The 23905-nt window shown below is 31.6% G+C and overlaps 2 protein-coding genes and 1 pseudogene across 3 annotated transcripts; 1 reads left to right on the plus strand and 2 right to left on the minus strand.

Moving 5' to 3' along the window:
• The first annotated feature begins 12030 nt into the window (after positions 1-12030).
• On the plus strand, positions 12031-18089 carry LOC111315669 (putative methyltransferase PMT10). The gene is made up of 9 exons (XM_089749492.1): positions 12031-12850; positions 13953-14102; positions 14182-14452; positions 14803-14913; positions 15202-15361; positions 16152-16409; positions 16534-16656; positions 17433-17510; positions 17608-18089. Exons 1-9 carry the CDS (start codon positions 12164-12166, stop codon positions 17804-17806), a joined length of 2037 nt encoding a protein of 678 aa, XP_089605618.1. The 5' UTR covers positions 12031-12163; the 3' UTR covers positions 17807-18089.
• Positions 18090-18996: 907 nt separating this feature from the next.
• On the minus strand, positions 18997-20571 carry LOC111315670 (BTB/POZ domain-containing protein At4g08455-like). Its single transcript, XM_089749493.1, has 2 exons — positions 20167-20571; positions 18997-19833 (listed from the first exon to the last, which is right to left on the minus strand). Exons 1-2 carry the CDS (start codon positions 20515-20517, stop codon positions 19366-19368), a joined length of 819 nt encoding a protein of 272 aa, XP_089605619.1. The 5' UTR covers positions 20518-20571; the 3' UTR covers positions 18997-19365.
• A 772-nt stretch (positions 20572-21343) lies between these two features.
• On the minus strand, positions 21344-22258 carry LOC149513079 (BTB/POZ domain-containing protein At4g08455 pseudogene; annotated as a pseudogene). The gene is made up of 2 exons (XR_016330697.1): positions 21980-22258; positions 21344-21781 (listed from the first exon to the last, which is right to left on the minus strand). The product of XR_016330697.1 is annotated as a BTB/POZ domain-containing protein At4g08455 pseudogene (transcript).
• Between the last annotated feature and the right edge of the window lie 1647 nt (positions 22259-23905).

Raw genomic sequence — 23905 nt, forward strand, 5'->3', positions numbered from 1 at the left:
AAGACAATGCGAACCATTTTGAAAGGTTGGAAAAGGTTTAGAAAGAACTCAAGAGGGAACTAAGTAAGATCCTTAAAGCTTTGGATAAGATAAATAAAGGAAAAGTGGTGGAGAAAGATATTTCACATGAAGCCACTGAGCCAGTATATCATTCAGGTTACGATCCACATCAGACCCAAGCCATTCAAAGTTTTCAGCCATAACAAATCATATTTCTAAGTTAAAACTACCTGGGAATGCCCTATGCACCTAGTCAAGAAAATGTTCAGAGTTACATTAATCTTGTCTTCATTGAAAAAGTAGTTGAGCTAGTTCAAATCCCAGTCCAGATGAGGTGAAAAAAATTAAAGTTAAAGATGGCTACATCCTTAGAAGACTTTAAGACTGATCATACAATGAACATGATTGAGGAGAGATTATAAGTTGTAAAAAGCATTGACTTCTATAGATCGATGGATTTTATGGGACTTTTTTTGGTGTCAGATGTGATGATACCTCTAAAGTTTAAAGTACCAGAGTTTGATAAGTATAATAGTACTAAGTGTCTTATTACACACATCACAATGTATTATTGTAAGATGACAACACACACTAGTGATAAGAAACTACTTATGCATATGTTTCAAGGTAGTTTAATATGGTACGTTTAATTAGACAAGACTTGTATATGATATTGGAAGGATCTGACTCGATCTTTCATCAACCAATAGCATAATATTATAGATATGGCTCCTAATCATTTTTTGTTGTAAGGTATAGAAAAGAAAGCAACTGAGTTCTTTAGGGAATATGCCCAAAAATGATGAGATATCATCGCTTAAGTGTAGCCACCATTAACAAAAAAAAAATAATAATATTGTTTGAAAGCACTCTAAAGTCACCATATTATGAGAAGATGATAGGGAACGTGATTAAAAATTTTGTTAATATGGTGATTTTGGGAGAGATCATTAAAAATGCTATCAAAAATGGTAAACTTAAAGGGGAAAGCCCTCTGCTACTAAAAGATGCCTAAGAAGAAAGAAAATGAGGCTCAAGCTGTGAGTTTCAAAAAACAGTAATTCAAAAATTACCATTGACCAATCTATTACCCTACCATAAGTCATGCTTTCACTTTTTTTTGCCAATTAGCTACACGATCTTCTTATTCATCCATAATAAAACGTTTTATTCATCTAACCAACCTAACAAGTGGTACGCAAAAACCATGAAATAATTAAGTAAAACCTAGATTTGATCTTATTTTCATAAATTATATAGAATTGTACCAAAAGCTCTACAAAAATCACTTGATCGCTCACATCCTTATGAAACAACTTGAACCTCTTTATCCTAAGTGGTATGATTTCACTATCTACTATGACTATCATTATGGGGTGACTGGTCATTTTACCAAAGATTGCACCTTTTTAAAACACAAAGTGTAAAGTCGAATTAAAGAATGGCTAATAAGTTATACACTAATGAAAACTCAACACCCAATATTAGTGGTAACCTATTACCCAATCATGCAATCAATGCTTTGGATGAGAATAAAAGGCATATGAAAAGAAAAGTAGAAGAGCTCAAAAAGCCATTCAGTCAGTTATATGGAGCTTTATATGAGGCTAAGATAATATAATCAGTAGATCTATATACCTATCGTGAGAGATGTGTTTCAAATCAAAGATGTAAATATCACAGTAGGGTTCTAAGACACTCTATTAAAACATGCAAGTAGTTTTATGATGAGGTGCAAAAGTTAATAACTTTTTACTAGATAAAGTTGTATGAAAAGACAGAAACCTTGAATACTGAAGTGGTTATGACAGACAAATGGGTGCCGAAGTTGATCATTATACTCTATGATGAGAAGTTGAAATTAGTTAAGGATAAATTTATTCCTAGGTCAGTGATCTTCAAAGTCTTAAGTCTATTCCCCTAACAAGGATGAAAAGGCTGTACCATAGAATTATGGTTGCAAAGTAACAATTTAAGGGTAAAAAAAAGTTATGCCTAAATTTGAAGCCACCAATATAACTAATGTAGGTGACATGACCAGAAGTAGAAGATGCTATACTCCAAAGGCACTAGAGAAAGTGAAGAATGAGAAAATAAAGGTAACAAAAAAACAAACTAAGCCAGAATTTATTCTAGAAAAAAACATCCCAAAGTATATACCACAAAAAGAAGCTTGCGAGTTTTTTAAGCTAATAAAGCATAGTGAATATTATGTGGTGGAGCAGCTAAACAAAATGTTGACCAAAATCTTTTTATTGTCACTATTACTAAATTTAAAACCACATCGTAACATTTTATTAAAGGTGTTAAATCAAGCTTTTGTAGCACATAATGTATCTAAAGAATATATGAATCACTTGGCAAGGAACCTAGTGGTACCACATTATATATCTTTTAGTAATAATGAGATTCTACCTAAAAGAAAAAGATGTACAAAGGCTTTTTATATCACTATTAAATACAAAAGTCATATAATAGCCAAAGTTCTTATTGATAATGGTTCGACTATTAATGTCATACCTATGTCTACTTTGACAAGATTACCCATTGATATGTCTCATATCAAAAGCAGTCATATGGTGATACAAACATTTGATTGGACTAGTCGTGAAATATTATGAGACATTAAGATACCCATGCAAATTGGACCATGTGTTTTCAATATAAAATTTTAAGTTATGGATATTTTTTCATCCTATAGCTATTTATTGGGAAGATTATAGATTCACACGATAGGTGTTATTAATTTCTCCTTACATCTAAATGTTAAATTCAATATAAAAGATCAATTGGTGATCATGGCCAAAAAACAGACTTACTGGTAACTCAACCTATAAATGCCCCATACGTAGAAGCTACAGAAGAGTCATTAAAATGCTCTTATCAATCTTTTGAACTTATTTACGCCATAGGTGGAGGACTTAAAGGGCACCAACCAAAGTTTAATAAAATCATGATAAGTCATATGATTAATAAAGTTTGAAATATTAGAGTTGGTTTAGGCAAAAGTTTGCAAAAGATAAAAGAACCATCAATAATTGAAGACAACAGTAGAAACCTGGGCTTATGATATGAAATGAAAGGAATACGAGATAACAAGAAGAAGGTAGAAAATATGCCAATGGTTGTCTTCCACTTGTATGAAACATTTAGTCTTAGAAGATATATATACCTAGGAGTTAAGGAAAGCATCGAAAAAGAAGCTTTCGCTGAGTTGTTTATCTAGATTGTAGGCAAGGATAGCCGAAAAAAAAGAAGTGTTGGTTTATCCATGCCCACCAAATTTTAAACTAAAGAAATGGAATGTCATTTAAATGCTTGCTATTTTTTATACTCTTTCAATGTAATTACAACTCTCAATTGCTTATGCCTAAGAGCATTAGGATGATCTCTTATGTATGAGCCTTTTATTATCCATTATTTCAATTAAAGATAAGAGCATGTATTTTATTCATTTCTTCTATTCAATCCATATTTTCATCAAAACATTTTACCAATATTTTTATTTTATTTAATTTCAGATCCCTAAATGAATATGAAGATAATCATGATAATGATTAAAGATTTAATTTTAAAAATTTAATTAATACTGATGATAGACAATGATTAGAAGATCTACTTTGAAAAATTATCGATGTGTTTACTTAGTCCTACCAAGATATACCTAGGCTCAGTACTAAGATAGTGGAACATAGGCTACCCCTAAAGCTTGAATGTAAACCAGTTCAATAAAAACTAAAAAGGATGAAACCAAAAATGTTGATAAAAATTAAAAAAAAAGTAAAAAATTAGTTTGATACTGACTTTCTACAAGTGGTCAAGTATTTTGAATGGGAGACTAATATAGTACATGTCTCCAAAAAAGATAAAAAAAGTACACATATGTGCGGATTATCGTGATTTGAATAAAGCTAGCCCGAAAGATAATTTTTTTTTCTTTCATATTGATACATTGGTAGACAATATGACTCAACATGCAAATTTCTTTTTATGGATGGATTATCTGGCTATAATTAAATAAATATGTCTCAAGATGACACGGAGAAAATTACCTTTATAACTATGTGAAAAACTTTTTATTATAAGGTTATGCCTTTTAGATTGAAAAATGCTGGGGTAACATATCAAAGGGCTATGTTGGTACTTTTTCATAATAGATGTAAAAAGATATTTAAGTGTATGTGGATAATATGATCACAAAATCTCAAAAAAAAGAGGACCATGTAGCTAACATCGAAAAATTGTTTGAAAGGTTAAAAAAATTTTAGTTCAAGTTGAATCTACCCAAATGTACGTTCAGAGCCAAGTCAGGGAAATTATTGGGTTTTGTAATTAGTGAAAAGGGAATAAAAGTCGAGCCATTCAGAATTTGTCCTAGCCAAGTACATTAAAGAAAGTTCGAGATTTATTAGGCAGATTAAACTACATCTCTCGATTTATTTCCTAATTTACTTTCAAATACGATCCTATCTTTAAACTCTTCTAAAAGAATAATCTCAATGAATGAAATGCAAAATGTTATAGGGCTTTTGATAAGGTTAAGCAATACTTATCAAATCTCTCAATAGTAGCACCACCTGTTTCGGAAAGACCATTGATTCTGTAAGTAGTGGTGCATAAGAAATCAATGGGATGTATACTAGGACAGTATGATGAATCTGACAAAAAAAAGAGCTATTTACTATTTAAGTAAGAAGTTTACAAAGTACGAGTCTAAGTATTCATCATTAGAAAAGATGTGTTGTGCTTTAGCTTAGATAACTAAAAGACTCAGGCAGTATATACTTTATCACACGACTTGATTTATAGCTAAACTAGACCTAATCAAGTATATCTTTGAAAATTCATTATTATTAGGAAGAATCACAAGATAACAAGTAATGCTTTCGAAATATGACATAGTGTATGTGAGCCAAAAGGCTATTAAAAAAAGTGCCATTATCTAATTTCTCGAGAATCGGGCTGTTGAAGATTATGAACCCATAAAACTTAATTTGTTAGATGAAAAATTAATGACCATCTTAGGATTAGAAATAGATAATGATGATAGAAAGTCATAGAGAATGTATTTTGATGGCGCTGCCAATGCTATTGGACATGAAATTGGGACTATTTTAATATCTCCAATAGAGCATTATTTTCCTGTTATAGTAAGATTGAACTTCATTTACACCAATAATGTGGCTGAATATAAGGCTTGTATTATGGGATTGCAAGCTGTTTTAGATAAAAATATCAAAATAGTAAAGGTGTTCAGGGATTCAGGTTTGGTTATCTATCAACTAAAGGGTGAATGGGAAATGAAAGATTCAAAACTTGTCTCATACTATAAATACATTTCGGAGTTATGCAAGTAGTTTGAAATAATTCAGTTTGAACATTTACCTTAAAAACAAAATTAGATTACAAATGCATTGGTCACTTTGGCTACGATGATACGAATTGGGAATAATGCTGAAAAATAGCCCATCAAGTTAGATATCAAGTATGTGCCAGTACATTGTGCCAATATGAAGGAGGTAAAAGATGGAAATCCTTAGTGTTATGACATTATACGATACCTAAGGAGTTAGCAATACCTGGATCAGGTAATGAAAAATGATAAGAGAGTCCTAAAGAGATTGGCTATGGGATTCTTCTTAAATGGTGATATTTTGTATAAGAAAAGTAAATATTAGATGTTATTACATTGTGTAAATGTCTTTACGGTAAAAAAAATTATTGAAGAGGTACACGATAATGTATGTGGAGCACATGTCAATGGGCACATGATGGCAAGATAAATTATGATACTATTGGTTAACAATGAAGAGCGATTACATTGATTATGCTAAAAAATACCATAAATGCCAAATCTATGCCAATAATAACCATGCTCCACCTACTGCATTGCATGTTTTGGCACCACCTTGGCCATTCTCTATGTGGGGGATGAATGTCATTGATATTATCACTCTAAAAGCATCAAACGGGAATAGATTCATTTTTATGATAATTGATTACTTCACTAAATTGGTCGAAGTAACTTTTTTTATAAATGTAACTCAATCAGTAGTCTATAAGTTTATCAAGAGAGAAATAGTTTACAAATATAAACTCCCCGAGAAAATCATCTCAGATAATACAAAGAATTTAAATAGCAAGATGATGTAAAAAATATATGTTCAATATAAGATTAAGCACCATAATTCAGCTCCATATTGCCTAAAGATGAATGAAGCAATAGAGGCTGCAAATAAGAATGTCAAAAGAATTTTGGAAAAGATGACTGAGACATATAAGGATTGGCACAAGAAATTACCTGTTTCTTTGCATGCTTATCGAATGCCAGTATGTACCTCCACCGAGGTAACTCCATTTTCCTTAGTTTAGGAGATAGAGACGTATTGCCAGTGGAAGTAGAATCATATATCTAAGAGTCCTAAGGGAAGTGGCATCAGAAGAAGATAAATGGATCCAAGATCGCTATGAGTAATTGAACTTCATTAAAGAAAAAAGATTAGCGATGCTCTGTCACAACCAATTATACCAAAAAAGAATTATGAGAGCTCAAGACAAAAAAGTCCAACCTTATCAATTTTGAAAAAAAGATTTGGTGTTAAAAAGAATTCTCCCAAGTGAACATAATGATAGAAAAAAATAGACTCCAAATTGGACATGATCATATATTATGAAAAAGACATTTTTAGCAAGAGCCCTAATTTTGTTAGAGATGGATGGAGATGACCTTTCTAATCCTATAAATTCTGATGTCATGAAAAAATACTTTGCTTAAATAACAAAAAAAATAACAAAAAAGAGTTTAAATTGAAAACTCTAAAGGGCTACTTAAACTAAATGGAGGTTTATCTAAGTTGAAAACCTATAAAGGCAACTTGGATAAGGAGGATATCGCATCATTCGAGAGGTGCACCAAAATCAGTGAATTTCAAAGAGTGCTGAAACGCTGAAAGCATTATATGGTTACGTTTTTTAAAAAATCCAAGATTTGTTATTATGATAATCTGATTGTTTGTTTTGGGGCATCACTATCCCAAATAGCCGTTTTTATATGCCTTTATTTTGTTCTTTTGTTGTCATCTGTAATTTAATTTTTATCCAAATAAATGATATTCATTTCATCCTATCTATGTCCCGTGTGCAATACTTGCCTTTCCCTTTTTATGCTTTGCCATGAATAGAAAAAATGCATAATTCACATCTTGTATTTTGAAATTAGGATAATGATTAATAATGGGGTAATATCATAAGAGATTATGTATTACTTTGAGAGAGTTGAAAAGGACAAAAGCCAAAGATGATAAAGTCATTGATTTTAAAATTCCCCTTGGGACTAAGATAAGTACTTATCCTAACTAATGAAAAATGGATAGTAATATCCTTGTGAGAAGTACACAGAAATGAGAATACAGAAGGAAGTCATGGGAACTTTAGTACCACAATTGAAGTTTCATGCATTTATATCATAGATAGGACATACACTTGCATCATTGCATTATTATCACTTATTTTTTATCTGATCGATCCAGATCATCTTTTTGACTCATAATTCAATCCCGATCACTTATTTTGATCTCGACTCAGTCCAAATTATCTTTTTAACTCATGGTTCAATCTCGGTCACTAATTTTAATCTCGCTCAATCCAGATCATTTTTTTGACTTATGGTTCGATCTCAATCATTCATCTTCGACCTAAACACAGTCCAAGTCAAATCATTTTTTGGACCCATGGTTTAATTTTTGATCATTTGTTCTTATCTCGGCTCGACCTAAAGCATTTTTTTGACTTACGATTTAATCCTGGTCACTCCTTCCGATCTTGGTTCGATCCAAATCATTTTTTTAATCGACGTTTCAATCTTGGTCACTTATTTTATTCTCAGTTTGGCTCAAATTATTTAAATTATTAGACTTGCAGCTCCGTCTTGATCATTTTCATTATTTTTGCTTACTGATTTGACTTTCGCTTTATCGGCCCTGACGGAATTGATGTCTAGGTCTTTGTATCTTCTTTGTTTAATAGGGATGTGTAAAGAGAAGCAACTATAGACACCCATATGTATCCAATCAACTATTTATTATTATTATTATTATTATTTCCTTTTTCTTAATTTGTGTTGAACAAGGAAATCAATTTGCATAATTAACTAGTCATTTATTTTGATCTTAGTTAGGCTCAGATTATTTAAATTATCAGACTTGTAGCTCAATCTTGGTCATTTTTGTTATTTTTGCTTACTAATTTGACTTTCGCTTTATGGGCCTAAATAGAATGTATGTCTAAGTCTTTACATCTTCTCAGTTTAATAAAGAGGTGTAAAAAGGAGCAACTATAGACACCTATATATATCCAATCAACTATTTTATTATTATTATTATTATTATTATTATTATTATTATTATTATTATTATTATTATTCCTTTCTTTTTCTTATTCTGTGTTGAAACAAGAAAATCAATTTGCATAATTAACGGATCTTTAATTTAGAATCGAATTAAAGGGCATTTCAATTAGACAAATTTGCAATACCTAGGCCTAAAATCACGTTGGATAAAATCCAATCCGAAGATTCAAGCCTAAATTGGTTCTGTTCGAGCCCTAAAATCTCTTCTAAGTTAGACTATAAATTGAACACATGGTCATAAAAAAAGGCAAAGTTTGGAGGGAGGAAATATTTTTGGGTTTCGAATTTCTGGATTTAAAGATTTTAGGTTTGAAGTTTCTAGGTTTGAAATTTCTATGTTTAAGTTTGAATTTCTAGGTTTGGAGTTGAATTTCTAAAAAATTTTTCAAAAATTTAGAAAAAATCTGGGCTTGGGTTTGAATGCTTGAAATTTTCGATTGAATTTTTCAGCAGAGTTTGAATTTTTTGATCAGATTCCGATAACGTTTTTTAGAAACTGATGAGTTACCCAGTTTTCGATGACTAGTTTGCAGTCAGAGGAAATTTTGGCTAGAGAGAAAAAAGAGTAAGGCTATCTAAGGAAAAACCAATCCTTTATCCTTTTATAAGGCCCCAATACGACGTCATTTCTAAAAACCCATGATCTGTGTGAACCTACTTAAGATCCGCGTCGCCCATAGAATAACTCGATTCAATCGCAGGTTTTTTTTTATTTTCATTTTTTTATATTTTTTTATTTTCATTTTTAAGCTTTTTCTTATTTTATTTTTATTTTTATTTTATTTATCATTATTGTTTTACTAATTTTAAATTGAAAAATTTTTTAGTTTTTAAATATTTTTGTAAAATTCCTTTTTATTTTTTATTTCTGAAAAAAAAAACTCTTTTCAAACAAATTCATTAATCCTACCAAACTATTAGAGGATTTTTCATGAATTTAAATTTTTATAAATTCTACCAAACTATTGGAGAATTTCATAAATTAAGTAATTAATAAAATACTTTGTATTTTATCCTAACAAACTATTGGAGTATTGCATATTAAGTTAAATTTTACCAAACTATTAGAAGATTTAATGAATTTTCTCAAAATTAAAATTTTATAAATATTTTACGATAAAATCTCACCAAACTATTGAGAGATCTGCATCAAAGTAAACCTTGTCAAACTATTGGAAGACTTTACTAATTATTTTCTTAAGAAAAATACATTAATAAATCCGACAAAGAAGACTTTTCAAGGTGGGACACTATTCTCCATGAATACTTTTAAGGTGAAAAAATTATCTTAAATTATCACTAAACATTAGAGTAATCTTAAGATCAATTTTCAATAGTAAATATTTTGGTAAATTATAAACATATCTAAGGTTTAGATAATTTGAAATCAAACGGGTATCATCCTTTGGATATGCGATGTGAGGGTGCTATAACTTTTTTTACGTGTAATTGTACTTCTGAATCTGAAATCTAATTTTGTGAATTAAAAGATACTATTTAAATATATCTAAGTTAATTTTGAGACTCCTCTTTAAATATGATAAATTTAATCAGGTGATCAATCACACTCAAATAAAAAAGATTTGTGGTAACTTTATCAATTCATATCTAGTGGTAGATCTATGAATCTATTCGTTATGACACTTACAATTATAAGTATTAAATATATGTATAATAAAACAAATAAATTAAGCATGTAATATTATTTTGACATGCAACAATTTAAAAAAATACATGAAAGATATAATATAAAAAAGGTTGGTTGAAAAAAAAAATGATTACAATTGAATATTTGTCAATTCACTTTTAATTATTATAATATTCATATATATTTTAAGCTTAAATCTATATGTTTATAAAAATATAGGGATGACAAACATATTTAAAATCATATATAATAAGTAAACCCAAGTTAAAAAGTTGTGAGGTTTAAATATAAATAATTTTTTTTTACGATATAATTAATAGATATATAAAATAAAAAATAATATATATAAATGTAATAAATTTTGACGGATAGTTTTTTAGTTATTTAATAGTGGGTTGTCCATTTTTTAAATTGATGAATTTGTGTTGAATCATACTCATAACTAAAAGATCTGAATAGAATTTAACCAAAAATTAAATTAAATAATTTTTTTTCTTTTCTATTTTTTGTATTTCACTCATATTCTTCTAAAAATTCTATTGATTGTAATTCAAAAATTAATTGATTAAATTTTGGAGCGTGAAGAGTTTAATTGAATCGAAATAAAATATTAAAAGTTTGATTGATTATAAAAAAAATATTAAAAACAAATGATTATTAAATTATAATTTAAGAATATTTTGCAGCCTTTATTAATAAACTCATTTTTTTTTCTGATGTTAGCATGAAACTTGCTTCTTCTTTTTTTTCTTTTAAGTTTCAATTGATGCAATTAAATTTGTTTTACAAAAAATAAGTTGCAATATCAGGATAGAGAAAGAGATTGTAGGCATTGCAATTTGAACTTTAGATTTATTAGATATTATCTTTTAAGAATAATCATATAAACTAATTAATTTAAATTCCAAATTTGATACTCAATTAAATTAAATTCATAATTGTAATTAAGGCAATGATTTGATACATGCCAGATTTAAATTTGTGTAAAGTTCGATTTTTTTTTCTTCATTATAAAAAGGAAAATGAATGTGATGCTATACATGCTAGATTTAGATTAGTGTAAAGTTCGAATTTCTTTTCTTCATTATAAAAAGGAATTTTTATAAAATGAATGTGATGCTTATATGTCATGAAGTGAGAAGACAATTTTCTACAGTTGGAAACTTGGAATGTTCGAATCAACAATCAAATTGAGAAAGAAAGGAAGAAAAATGTAACTAATCCATTCTTGTAACATATGAGGATGGATCCTTGAAGTAGCAAGATTTAAGACTAAAGATTTAAATCAAGAAAACGAACCAGAGCCTGGGGATGGGGCCATAGACCGCCCCTTTTTAAGTTTTTAGGCCACTTGCTTGTTCATGGCAGAAGTGTATCTATGTGCTAAGCGTCAAAAACTGATACAATTATTATTCTGTTTTCTAGTAGGTCGAGTAGGTACAAATGCCATGTTTGGTCGTTGTCACAGATATTGTCGACAAACATCCAAAGTTTGTTAATGATAGGTTTCAGCAATAGCAGAGTAGTAAGAAAATACTGGTGGTGATGACAATCCTCCCTTGACCTTTAATATAACAAAAGAGGATTTTAGTATATTTTTGCTACATCCTTGTTTTTTAATATTGGGGTTCTTGTTCAGGTTTAAGTACTTTTGGGGTGATGGAATTTCACGAGCTTTGATAACTATGGTTTACAGTGGAGATTAGAACCTGGAAAACCGTTTGGGCAATTGCGATGGTTCAAGTTCTGATGGGGCTCGGGCCGGATGATATTCCGGAAAAGGGTCAGGTTTGCTGTTGAAAGCCCCTGCCATAAATAACCCAAATTTAGAAAGACAAAAAGGCCGGCAAGATGAATCGCTGACCAAGTGGCCCTACAGAAGAACACAATGCACGTGACATGCTGATGTAACATTAATTATTTATCAATTATTATTATTATAATTATATATTTCCACTTCCGAAGCGCAGACGGTGCCCTATCATCTGTTCTGCTCCGACCTTTTTAGTTGTTCTGCAAATCAACTCCCTTTTTTTTTATTCTTGCAGGTTTCCATCACTTTCCTTAGAAAATAAAAAGAAATAAAAGTTTCCCTCATTACAGACAGAATGAAACCGACAGCCCCGATAACCAGTACTACAACCGCCACGGCATCTTCGACGACGATGATTGATATCCTTAAAACCCCAAAGTTCGTTAAATATACGGCCATTGCCGTCCTATCTGTTTCCCTCGTTTTCCTTGCCACTCACTTCTCCTCCTCTTCCTCCTCTTCTTTCTCGTCCTTCTCCTTCAATTACTCCTCACTACTATCGCAATTGCCGCCTCCGCTTTCACCTCCTCCACCGCCACCTCTACCACCTCCTCCTCCTCCTCCACCACCACCAACTCCTCCTCCACCGCCTCCCCCGGCGGTGCGAAGAACGGGGATAATCGATGAAACGGGAGCAATGTCGGATGAATTCTTTGTCGGAGAGTCAGACTCGAACTCCACGAATGCTTTTACAGAGTTCGGTGACGGCAACGAGGAAGGAATAGAGGAAGAAAAGGAAAATAAGAATAAGAATGATGGTGAAGTTAGGGTTAGGATTGAGAAATTTAAGGCATGTGAGGAGAGTAAAGTTGACTATATACCGTGTTTAGATAATGAGGAAGCAATTACGCTGTTCAATGAGAGTGAAAAGGGGGAAAAATATGAGAGGCATTGTCCTGGAAAAGATAAAATGTTGGGTTGTGTGATTCCGAGGCCGGAAGGGTACCGTAGGCCTATACCGTGGCCTCAGAGTCGTGATGAGGTAAGTTTTTGCCTGAAAAGTATTTGACTTTATCTATTTACCACTTGTTTAAAATTAGATTCTAGGCTCTGTAGTAAGAAAATTTGATGATTTTAACAAGGTGTATATGGAAGTTTGATTGGGGCTTGATTTCAGGTTTTGGGGTGTAAAGGTTGTTGTTGTCTTGTTGATAGGTGGTAGCTAAGAAGTTAAATGTCAAATGCATGCCCCAAGGGTTGGGGTTGAACCAGGTAGAGAAGAGGGGTTTAGTGAACTTGGTCGAGTGACTAAGGTTTGAGAGAGGAAATTTTCATGGACAGTATGTTTATGAAACAGGTTTTTTTTTTATTTTTTAAGTTTAGTGGAGTTTAGTAGCATAAAGTAGTAGTAGTCTTGGTACAAAATTATTAGGAGATTCTATTTTAATACTACCATTGGCTGGGTGATAACATCTCTCAGATGCATTAAGATTGCCGCTGAAGTTGTCTAAGAATAATCTAGTTGTCATATTTTCCTCAATGAGATGCAGTGCAGATTGATTTGGTGTGATGGGGAGCTTTGAGAGTATTAAAAGGATAATCGTCTTTGATTTATCTAAAACTTTTGAAATAGAAATAATGTAACTACTATTCTGATGAAAGATGATGGCTACAACACAATGAAATTGGTAGAGAAGGATCGGCTTAGACCTTCAAGCAAACATCTCTACTATCTGAATTGATTTCATGATTGATACTTTAATAGTGGTGAATTCATCAAATATGTGGCCATTGATTTCTTAATTATTATGCAAGTAATTTTCCTTCAACTGAGTTTTTTTGTCTGTTGGGGATATATCTTGACTTTGACCTGGAGGTGCACTTTGATTTGTAGCTTTTTTATTGTCCCATTTACCCAGAACAGAGACATTATGATATTTTAATATCCCTCTTCTAAGAATTTATAGTTTTAAAGTCTTATTTTTTGTATTTGCTCTCTGCCTATCTAGTTATCATTGTTGCTTCTATTATGAATGCAATTGGATACTAAAACCTTATTTGGTGCTATATCTCAAAATAACTGTTTTAACTTGTCAAATTTTCATTAAAGGTTTCTTTTGGCTAATTGTGAGTTATAATTGCAGGTTTGGTTCAGCAATGTACCACATACTCGTTTGGTTCAAGATAAAGGTGGGCAAAATTGGATATCAATAAAAAAAGATAAGTTCATTTTTCCAGGAGGTGGAACACAATTTATTCATGGTGCTGATCAATATTTGAATCGGATTTCACAGGTTGTCTGCTTTCACAACCCCTGCCTGGTAGTAGTACTTGTTTTTGGCATGGGATTGATAACCATTGCTTTGCATGCAGATGGTTCCTGAAATTTCTTTTGGCCACCATATCCGTGTTGCATTAGATATTGGTTGTGGAGTTGCCAGCTTTGGTGCCTTTCTTCTAAAATGCAATGTCACCACACTATCAATAGCACCGAAAGATGTTCATGAAAACCAAATTCAATTTGCACTAGAACGTGGAGTGCCTGCCATGGTTGCGGTATTTGCTACACATCGCTTGTTGTATCCAAGTCAGGCTTTTGACTTGATACATTGTTCAAGATGTAGAATTAATTGGACTCGTGATGGTACGCTTCTTTTTCTTTTACATATCCAATAAACAAATATTACATCTTCAAATATTTGAGAACTATTGGTATCAGATCAAGATTCAGTTCTCTATAATTGACTATTAAAACCTGATAATGAACTTTAAATTCTTTCAACAGCATTCTGATGTGGTTATTTGAGCCTATCTAAATCTTTCAATGGTTAGAATTGCATGCGTGCAGGTGTGTACCCGTACGTGCTCATGTGTGTGTTTGCATGCTTAGTAGGTTGAGTTATTAATTTTATCTATATGTATGTACATTTATGCTGCATGTTTTCCTTAGCTCTTTGATCTTGATGCTTCTTTCTATTTTTGCCTATGATGAAGATGGAATTTTGCTTCTCGAGGCCAACAGGATGCTTAGGGCTGGAGGATTTTTTGTATGGGCGGCGCAGCCTGTATATAAACATGAAGAGATTCTACAAGAGCAATGGAAAGGTAGCCATAGCCCCCCCATGTCATGTTTTTTATGGCCCTCTCTTTCACTCTTTCTCTTTTTTTATTTTTTATTTTTTATGGTGCTTGATATCCTGATACAGTGTTTTAGATGTTTTGAATACTTTGCATGGCTTAATCCATTTTAAAAAAAAAAAATTTTCAATTGCATGTATAAGACCTTGATCAGCTATGCCCTTCCTTCCACCATTATTGTCTTTCATTGTGTTCAAAATTAAGATTGATACCTTGCAATTGCTCAGATTCATTTGTAAGCTGATTTATCTACAGAAATGGAGGATCTTACTACTCGCATTTGCTGGGAACTAATAAAGAAGGAGGGATATATTGCCATATGGCAGAAGCCTTTAAACAATAGCTGTTATCTTAATCGCGATATCGGAGTGCTACCTCCACTCTGTGATCCTGATGATAATTCAGACAATGTTTGGTATGTCTTGCATCAATGCATACACTAAAAATCTTACATGAACGATTTCAATGTATTTGGCAGTGAACCAATGTTTGGGAGTCACTATTCCGCAATATTGTGTTAAAATGCTTTTCAGATCATGGCCCTGGTGTAGGGACGCACAGATAGTTTGATGTTTAGACTTTTGAAACCACCTTTACGTTAAAAAATCTGTGTGTTTTCTTTTACTTGGTGCGCTAAAAACCTGTAGCTTAATTTTTTTAATGAATTGTTGTCAAACATGTACCTGAAGTTTGTGCTTCAGAGAATAGAAAATATTTAACTTCTGTAGCCATTTACATTTTTACAAACCAGGAAGGAGACCTTCAAAAGTTAATCCAAGTGCTTAGACCAATCTCTTTCATTTTCATATAAATAGTTAAACCCAATAAATAAAGTACAACTAAGGATAGCGTAGAAGGAGAATTGAGAGATCCCTGTTTAAGACTTGGCAATTTAAAAATTGAGAGTGGGGAGGGTTTGTTTTTTTTTTTGGGTGGGGGGGGGGGGGGTTAGGAGAATTCACACCATTAGTTTGCTTAAGTCTCTAACAATTAAGTAAATAAAGATGCCGAAAGAGAAAAGCCATAGTCCCTGACAACCTTGAATGATATTCTTTTAGGGAGTATTTATAGCTGGGTGCCTTCTTGTCTCCATTTTTTTTGCATATATTCTCTGCTCCTTTAAACTTTGTTATGGCAGAAAAGCTTATGAAACTAAGCCAAAGTTAAACAGCTCATAACAAGTTGCAGTGTAATGATGTTTGCAGGGATGTTGATTTGAGGGCCTGCATCACTCAATTGCCAGTGAATGGCTATGGCTCTAATGTTAGCTTATGGCCTGTGCGTCTTCATTATCCACCTGACAGGCTCCAAAGCATAGAAATGGATGCCTACATATCCAGAAAGGAAATCTTTAGAGCAGAGTCAAAATACTGGAACGAGATAATAGACAGTTATGTACGTGCATTTCGCTGGAAAGATATGAAACTACGTAATGTGATGGACATGAGAGCTGGACTTGGAGGGTAACATCTTATGTACCATGCTACTGCATAGATTTTTCTGATATTAGAATGCTTTTTGTTTTGATAAGAATGGAAGAAATATATTGCATTATTTTGTAATTTTTGTTTATTTCAACTCTGACAGGTTTGCAGCAGCATTACACGATCTCCAGATTGATTGCTGGGTTATAAATGTTGTTCCTGTTAGTGGGTTCAACACCTTGCCTGTTATTTATGACCGTGGGCTTGTAGGTGTTATACATGACTGGTATAGATGATGTGCACTAACTCTAGTTTTCATATTCTTCTTCCAACATCACGTGCTTGGTGGTATTGTAGCATTTATCTAGATTCTATTTACCCTCGTACATAAAATATTTGAAGTTCCCAATTTGGGCCATGAATCCTACGGGCACATTAAGCGTATTGCTTATGAGACTGCAATGAAACTTTGCAGCTCAAATGACGTGCTTGACCTGGAGGAAACAATGGTAAAAAAATAACTAAATGTGGAAGGGATCCCATTTGATGTTAATATCAAATTTTCTACTCAGATATATTTTCTATAAGCCATGATGTTTGATTTGAGGAAGACAAAACCTTTCCTCGCTCTACACTTTCTAAAAGTTAAATACATTGGTTCCCCAAAAACTGGGTTTCTTTGAGCTTTGGCTTAAGGCTTAATCTGGGCTTAGCTAATCCACTTAGCACGTTCTGTAAATTAGCATGGGCAAGGATGAGGCTTGAACTAAGTCAAGCATTTGTCAAAAATAGAGCTTAGTAAAAGCAACGTTACCTTATGATTTTTTGGTTGGGAAAGTAAGAGGAACTGCCACCACGTTTATGTCAGAGTAATAATACTTGCACACTTTCACAATTGCTAATTTTGTCAAGGTTTGCACAGTCTCCCATTGGGGCGTTTATAGTTGTTCACTTATGACTGATGGTTTCTGAATGCTGTCAATTTCATCTGCAGAACTTCCACATGATTTTATCTTACTCTTGCATTAGATTTACTTTTTATTCTCAACTTTTTTTGCTCAGGTGTGAGCCATTTGATACTTATCCAAGAACATATGACCTATTGCATGCAGCAGGTCTTTTCTCTGTTGAGAAGAAGAGGTATTATTCATCCTTTTTCCTGCTTGTGCCCTAGCATTTGTTAATAATGAACATTCTTCAGGTACAGGTTGTCATGTTCCTTATCTGGTCGATGCAGGTGTAATATGTCAACCATCATGCTTGAGATGGATCGTATGCTGAGACCTGGTGGACGTGTATATATACGGGACTCGGTTTCTGTTATGGGTGAGCTTCAAGAAATAGCAACTGCAGTGGGATGGGTGCCTGCACTACACGAAACAGGTGAAGGTCCACATGCAAGCTGGAAAATTTTAATCTCTGAGAAACGCATGTGATGTGCTTATTGGATGAATATCAGTGAAAACAAGTTTTACCATACCAGTGTATCTTGCCCACCTTTTAGATATATGAAATCTCCCATAAAAGAAGCTGCAACTCAGTCTACATAATTTGGTGTAATCTTTTGTTTTATTTTAGTACCTAGGACATTGATAGGATGATACTGCTTTTGGATAGAACCTGTGGTAGAAGAATTTTTTTACCCCTTTTGCATTCTAAATGCGATTTGTACATTACAAAATTTGCCATTGAGTAAATTTGTCTTGAAATTGTCACTGCAACCTTTTATCTCCTTACTGGTCCTGATATTCCATGCACTCCCTCTCTAGTCTCTGCCCTCCTCTTTGGTTCTTGTTCCCCTTTCTAACACCATTTCCAGGCCAACTCAGAGAGTAACTTAGGTTTTGGACGATTTGTTTGGCGATTAAAGTTTTTATAATTTGCTTACGAGGCAATGGATACATTGAGATGTACATGGGATTTAATGATCTAATCCATGATTTTAAGTTTGACTTATTTATTTCGTTTCGGTAACAATCGTATTGTTAATACATTTTAGATATATCGAAACAAGATACATTTAAAAGTAATTTTTTATACCGAATTTGATATCAAATAATACAAGTTATTTTTATTGGTTTTAGTTAATTTTGATAAATTCGGATGAATTAATTTATTTTAGTCTATATGTGAATGTAAAACAAGTTTTATTATTTTTAATTTATTATTTTAATATTTGACTATTTTTAATTTAATAAAATAAAATGAATTAACAAAATAACCATTGAAAGTTGAATTTTTTTAAATTTTTTATTGTAAATTGTTTTTCTTTTATATTTTATTTTTCAAATCAAAATTCATAAATATTTCTATCTCTTTTAAAAAAATAATTGTGTTCCCTTTTTAAAGTTTAATAATCATAAAATCAAGATTATTTTTTTTCATCTTTTTATTTTTTTGACATTTATATAAAAAATATATTTATTTAAATATTATATGATCAAATTAAATGTTTAAAAATATCATGATAAATTGATAATATTATTTTTTATACTTTTAGATTTATTTATTTATTTATTAAAAATATTATATATTTATTTTATAAATTATTAATAATATTATTATATGCAAATTCGTATATATTTATAAATATATTTGTACTAAATCAAAAAAATCTGATATTAAATGCGAAATCAATCGAAATTAGCATATACCACATTTTTAAAAAAATCAAAACATTGTGCGATACGACACCCTTGCATAAAATCCTTCTAACGCCAACGAAGGCTACACTATAAAAGCATCTAAAAACCACTTCATTACTGTCATCTTAAAAATGATCCCAAATCATGATAACTTCCACAATTTAACCAAAACATTTTGTGGGTTAAAAGGAATAAAAGGCTCCATACTATGCATCCATTGTAATACAGATTTCTCCAACCAAAGATTATCGAACTTTTTTCCTTTGATATATACTAAAAGTTCATCCATTAGCAATGACCAAAAACTCATTATCCAAATGATGAACAAAACAATCTTTGATCACAGTTGACTATGATTTCATTGAAACACCCTTATGAGCAGCAGTATTAACCTGTTTGGAGAGATAAGCTTCATAAATTTCCACAACAAGTTGAGGATCCTTTTCCAAAAGTTCCATATACTCTTCCCTTTTTGTAAGCTTATACATGTTGTCTGTTATCAAACACAAAGCTGCATCAAGCAGGAGCTTGGCGCTGTGCTGGTGAGCAAAGGCATAGCTCATAAGTGAATTATCCCAGTTCAATTTGGATACCAGAAACTTTTCGCAAAATGCCTTGAGATGTTTGACCTGGTATTTTTCAGCCAAAACCAGAAGGTCACAAGCCATTTGCTCATCCAGCCATGCTTCCGCCGTGTACAAATAGTTTACAAAGGCACGGAGAGCATCGTATGATACATCACTGATCTTGATGGTTCCACTCCTGCTTTCTTCCATCTCATTCTCAAGCATTGCTTTGAACACTGGTGAACGATTCACCTGGTTTCACATCAAAACATAAATAGTTAAAAGAACGGAACAAATAATACTCCCTGAAAACACATTTTCCAATTTGGGTATATAGCAAGTGTGTTTTTTGAAGCAGCTTTCGATTTTAGCTACTATAAAATCTGAAATGCGTTTCTGAAAGCTAAAAGCCAAAGTTCCATATCAAAGCTTCTGAAAAAGAAAAAAGGGTAATGCAGAAATTAAAAAATTTTCCACACGGAAACGAAATTCATGGTCGCAATTTTCATTTTTTTAACATTAGAAATTTCAAAACTTTTGCATTTTAGATAAGAAATTAAAGCAATTCAAGCAAATGGGTAGTACCAAAACGGCTTTATGGGCGGGTACAGGCACAGGCGGCAAGCCCGGAGACCCGTCATCGGAAGCAACCAAAATGACGTCGGGAAAGAAGAGACCAGGCGAGAAGGAGCCACGGTGGGTGTGATCGAGCGGAGACCAAAAGCGTAAAAAGGCAACTTTGGATTTGAGATCTTCGATCTCTCGCTTCAGCTCTTCCTCGGTCTCGCTTGCCTCCTCGTAGCACTCTTTACACGTGCCGGCGTCACGTGATCCGTACTCTTCCTTGCACGATAAGCACCTCATGGTCTCGGTGTCGCTCTCGCTCTCCGTCTCGTAGTCGGATCGGGCCGCCTGGTGGCACCGGTGCCTTCGCATTTTTCTTTTACCTTTAGGCCCAATTGGAAGAAAAATGCAGCTCTTGCTACCGGCTGGGTTTTGGTTCTAATATAAGGTTTTAAAATTTTTTTTATTTAGTTTTTTTTTTTCTTTTTCCATTCGGTGAATTTGTTTTTCTTTTTTTATTATTATCTTTTGTTTTCAGTTAAGTTTTTATTTTTAATTTTTATTTAAAAAAGTAAAAATTAAATTAAAATTTATCAATGGAAAGGGGGACTTCTTTTTCAATAGTAATTTATATTTATAATTATTTAAATTTAAAAATTAATTTAATCAATTTCTAATAATCTTAAATATAAAAAATGTATATTATCAATTGGATTATGAATAATAGAATGTTAGGGTTTTAATTATTCCCTGATCTTCACATTTTCAAAATCCAATAAAAACCAATTAAATTTGGGTTTAAATTTTATTAAATAAAATTTTAACAAATAAAAATCATACAAAAAAAAAACATCGACAAGAGTAAAACTAATAAATTTAGAGCATGTCAATTGCTTAAATGAGTTTAAATTTGGAGCTGACAATTTGTTATATATATGTTCAGATTCATATTATTTGCATTTGAATATTTTTAAAAAAAGTTGTAATCTAGGATTAAGAAAAAAATTTTAAGTGTTGAAATTTAAACAATAAATTGATTATATTGATTAATTATTTAATTATTTGAAATTTAAATTATTTTAGATATCGATCACTTTAAATAAAATCAATTTTAAATCTATATTAAAGCATTTTCTAAAGCGATTATTTTTTCAATAATCTAAATTTACAATATTGAGAACCCTTATGGGTGGGAATATTAATCATTTAGAAGTTTGGAGAGATAAGCCTCATAAATTTCCACAACAAGTTGGTGATCCTTTTCCACAAATTCCTTATACTCTTCCCTTTGGGTAAGCATATTCATGTTGTCTAATATTATACGCAAAGCTGATTCAAGCAGTAGCTTCGCATTGTTGTGATGAGCTAAGGCATAGCGATTCAATGAATTCTCCCAATTCAATTTGGTTGATAGGAACTTCTGACAATAATCCTTGAGATGCTTCACCATGTATTTTTCAGCCAACACTAGAAGAGCACAGCCCATATTCTCATCTACCAATTCTTCGGCTGTGTACATGTAGTTTACAAACGCTCTGACAGCATCATTTGATGCATCACTTATCTTAATGGTGCCAGTTTTGCTTTCTTTCATCTCGTTCTCAAACATTGCTTTAAACACCGGGGATCGATCCGCCTGTTTTTACACTAAGATAAGCATTCATAAAATTAAATTTAAAAATAAACCAATCTCTTTTGTGATTTCTAATATTCTCATATATATATATATATATATTAATAACTCCGTAAAAAAAAAAAAAAACTTCAAACTCAGCTATATCCAATTTTTTTCCCGTGTAAGAAATTAAAAAGAAAAATAAAAGGAATTTAGTACCAAAATGGCCTTATGGGCATGAATGGGATCGGGAGGTGAGCCGGAAAAGTCATCACTGCAAGAAGTGACCAACATAACATCGGGGAAGAAAAGAGCGGGATGGGTGGAGTCATGGTGGGCGTCATCATCATTGGGCGGATACCAAAAGCTCAAGAAGGTGACTTTGGCCTTGAGATCATTGATCTCCCGATTATGCTGGTTCATGATTTTCACGTAGCAGTTTTCGCAAATGCATCTTTCACGTTCACGCCTCCTGCATAACATGCAGCTGAACACCATGTTGGTCTCGTCATAATAACTTCGGTACATTTTAAGGGAAGAAAATCGTGTTCTAATTAACCTGACATAGCCTAGTTTTTATAGTTTAGGATAGAAGGTTTTTAGGAATTTTTTTTTTCCTTACTTTTGGGAGATTCTATAATGAATAAGGACGTTTTTAGGTTTATTTCTCTTTCTCTCCTTTTTTTCTCGAAGGGATTCTATTACGAGTTCAGCAAGCTACGTAATTGAGGTAAAACAACCTCTTTGCATGTTGTATAGGAGTTTACAAAGAAAACACAAATGAACTTTTCTAACTTTTTCAAAAAGATTTCAGGTCTTCGACACAATCAAACAACTATTGTTATTCTTTTTAGAGTATCGAATACATCTCTCCTTTTAGTTTTCGCCTTCTTTTATCAAGTTCAAATTGATGAAAATATTTGGTTTTTAAAATATATATACATCTATATTATTAAATTTTTAGTCATTATATACATGGATAATTTTAAAACTTTTGTGTTATATCAGGAATTTGGGATGGTTCTTCTTAATTTTTGTCATACTACCCTATAAATTGATTTGTCTTAACCATTCACATAAAATTTTCTTTTACGTAGCTTTAACACCTTTGCTTATTGTCTTACAGTATTTTTTTTTTATCACCAAAGTTAGATTAGGATCACTTTATAAAAATTGAAAAAACAGTTAAAGTTTCATTTTCATTGAATTTGGAGTTTAACCTAAGTGATTCACCTACTTTTCTCTTAGGTGGAATCTGTAATATTGACGATGGCAATTTCCCTTCTCATATTCTTTAGGCTTCGACCTTTTTTTTTCTTTAACAAAAAGATTTTAATTTCATTCTTTTAAAGATATATTTAATTTTTCTTGTTTTGATTAAAAATATATTGATTAAATTTAACAATTGATTTATATATATAGTTTTAAATTATTTATTTGATGTATTTTGCTTCTTTATACTTTTTATATTTTTAAATTGATAAAACGTATAATTATGTATGAGCTTGTTATTTTTTATTGATATATTGCTTGTATATATCTTTAATATTAAATAAATATAAAGAAATGCCTCAAATAAAAATTATAATTTTAATTATCCTCTAAAATTAAATGTAAAAATCTGCTACTAACACGTTAAGTGTTAAAATATTTATTTAATAAGAACTTGGTTTATATGACCACCTTTAGAAAGGTGAAAATTAATAAATTTAAAATTCAAATTTTAACACTTACAACCAATAATGAAGTTCGAAATTTTACTTAAGGAAAGTTTAATCTGAATATACTAAATTATAAAAAGCAACAATAAAAATAATAATGATAATAGTAATAAAAAATCAAAACTTCTATATCTAGACATAATTATTAAAAATTTTACGATTATTTTTGAAGCAATTTCATATTTTGAAATATTTTGAAAGTCTTCAAAATATTTATTATTGAAAATGTCTCAACAACAAATTAGCTAAGTAGTAAAAATTTGTAAACTTTATCTAAGACACACAATTTTACAATTTTTTTTTTATTTGAATTGAGATCAAGCCCCCGTTGAGCTTAAAAGGCTTTGCCCCTAAACTCTTTACATATTTTTAAGTTACAACCTCCTATCATATATACAAAAAAAAATATTTGTGTAATGAATAA

Source organism: Durio zibethinus, chromosome 20 (assembly GCF_047325235.1).
Source record: "Durio zibethinus cultivar Kanyao isolate XHJ-2024 chromosome 20, ASM4732523v1, whole genome shotgun sequence".
In the NCBI taxonomy this organism is placed as follows: Eukaryota; Viridiplantae; Streptophyta; class Magnoliopsida; order Malvales; family Malvaceae; genus Durio; species Durio zibethinus.

Coding starts and splice junctions, on each gene's coding strand:
- LOC111315670 (XM_089749493.1), bottom strand. CDS start 20,517: ATGCGAAGGCACCGGTGCCACCAGGCGGCCCGATCCGACTACGAGACG. Junction 19,834..20,166: donor CCGCCCATAAAGCCGTTTTG/GTACTACCCATT, acceptor ATGTGAAACCAG/GTGAATCGTTCACCAGTGTT.
- LOC111315669 (XM_089749492.1), top strand. CDS start 12,164: ATGAAACCGACAGCCCCGATAACCAGTACTACAACCGCCACGGCATCT. Junction 14,103..14,181: donor ATTTGAATCGGATTTCACAG/GTTGTCTGCTTT, acceptor CTTTGCATGCAG/ATGGTTCCTGAAATTTCTTT. Junction 16,657..17,432: donor GTAGGTGTTATACATGACTG/GTATAGATGATG, acceptor TTTTTTGCTCAG/GTGTGAGCCATTTGATACTT.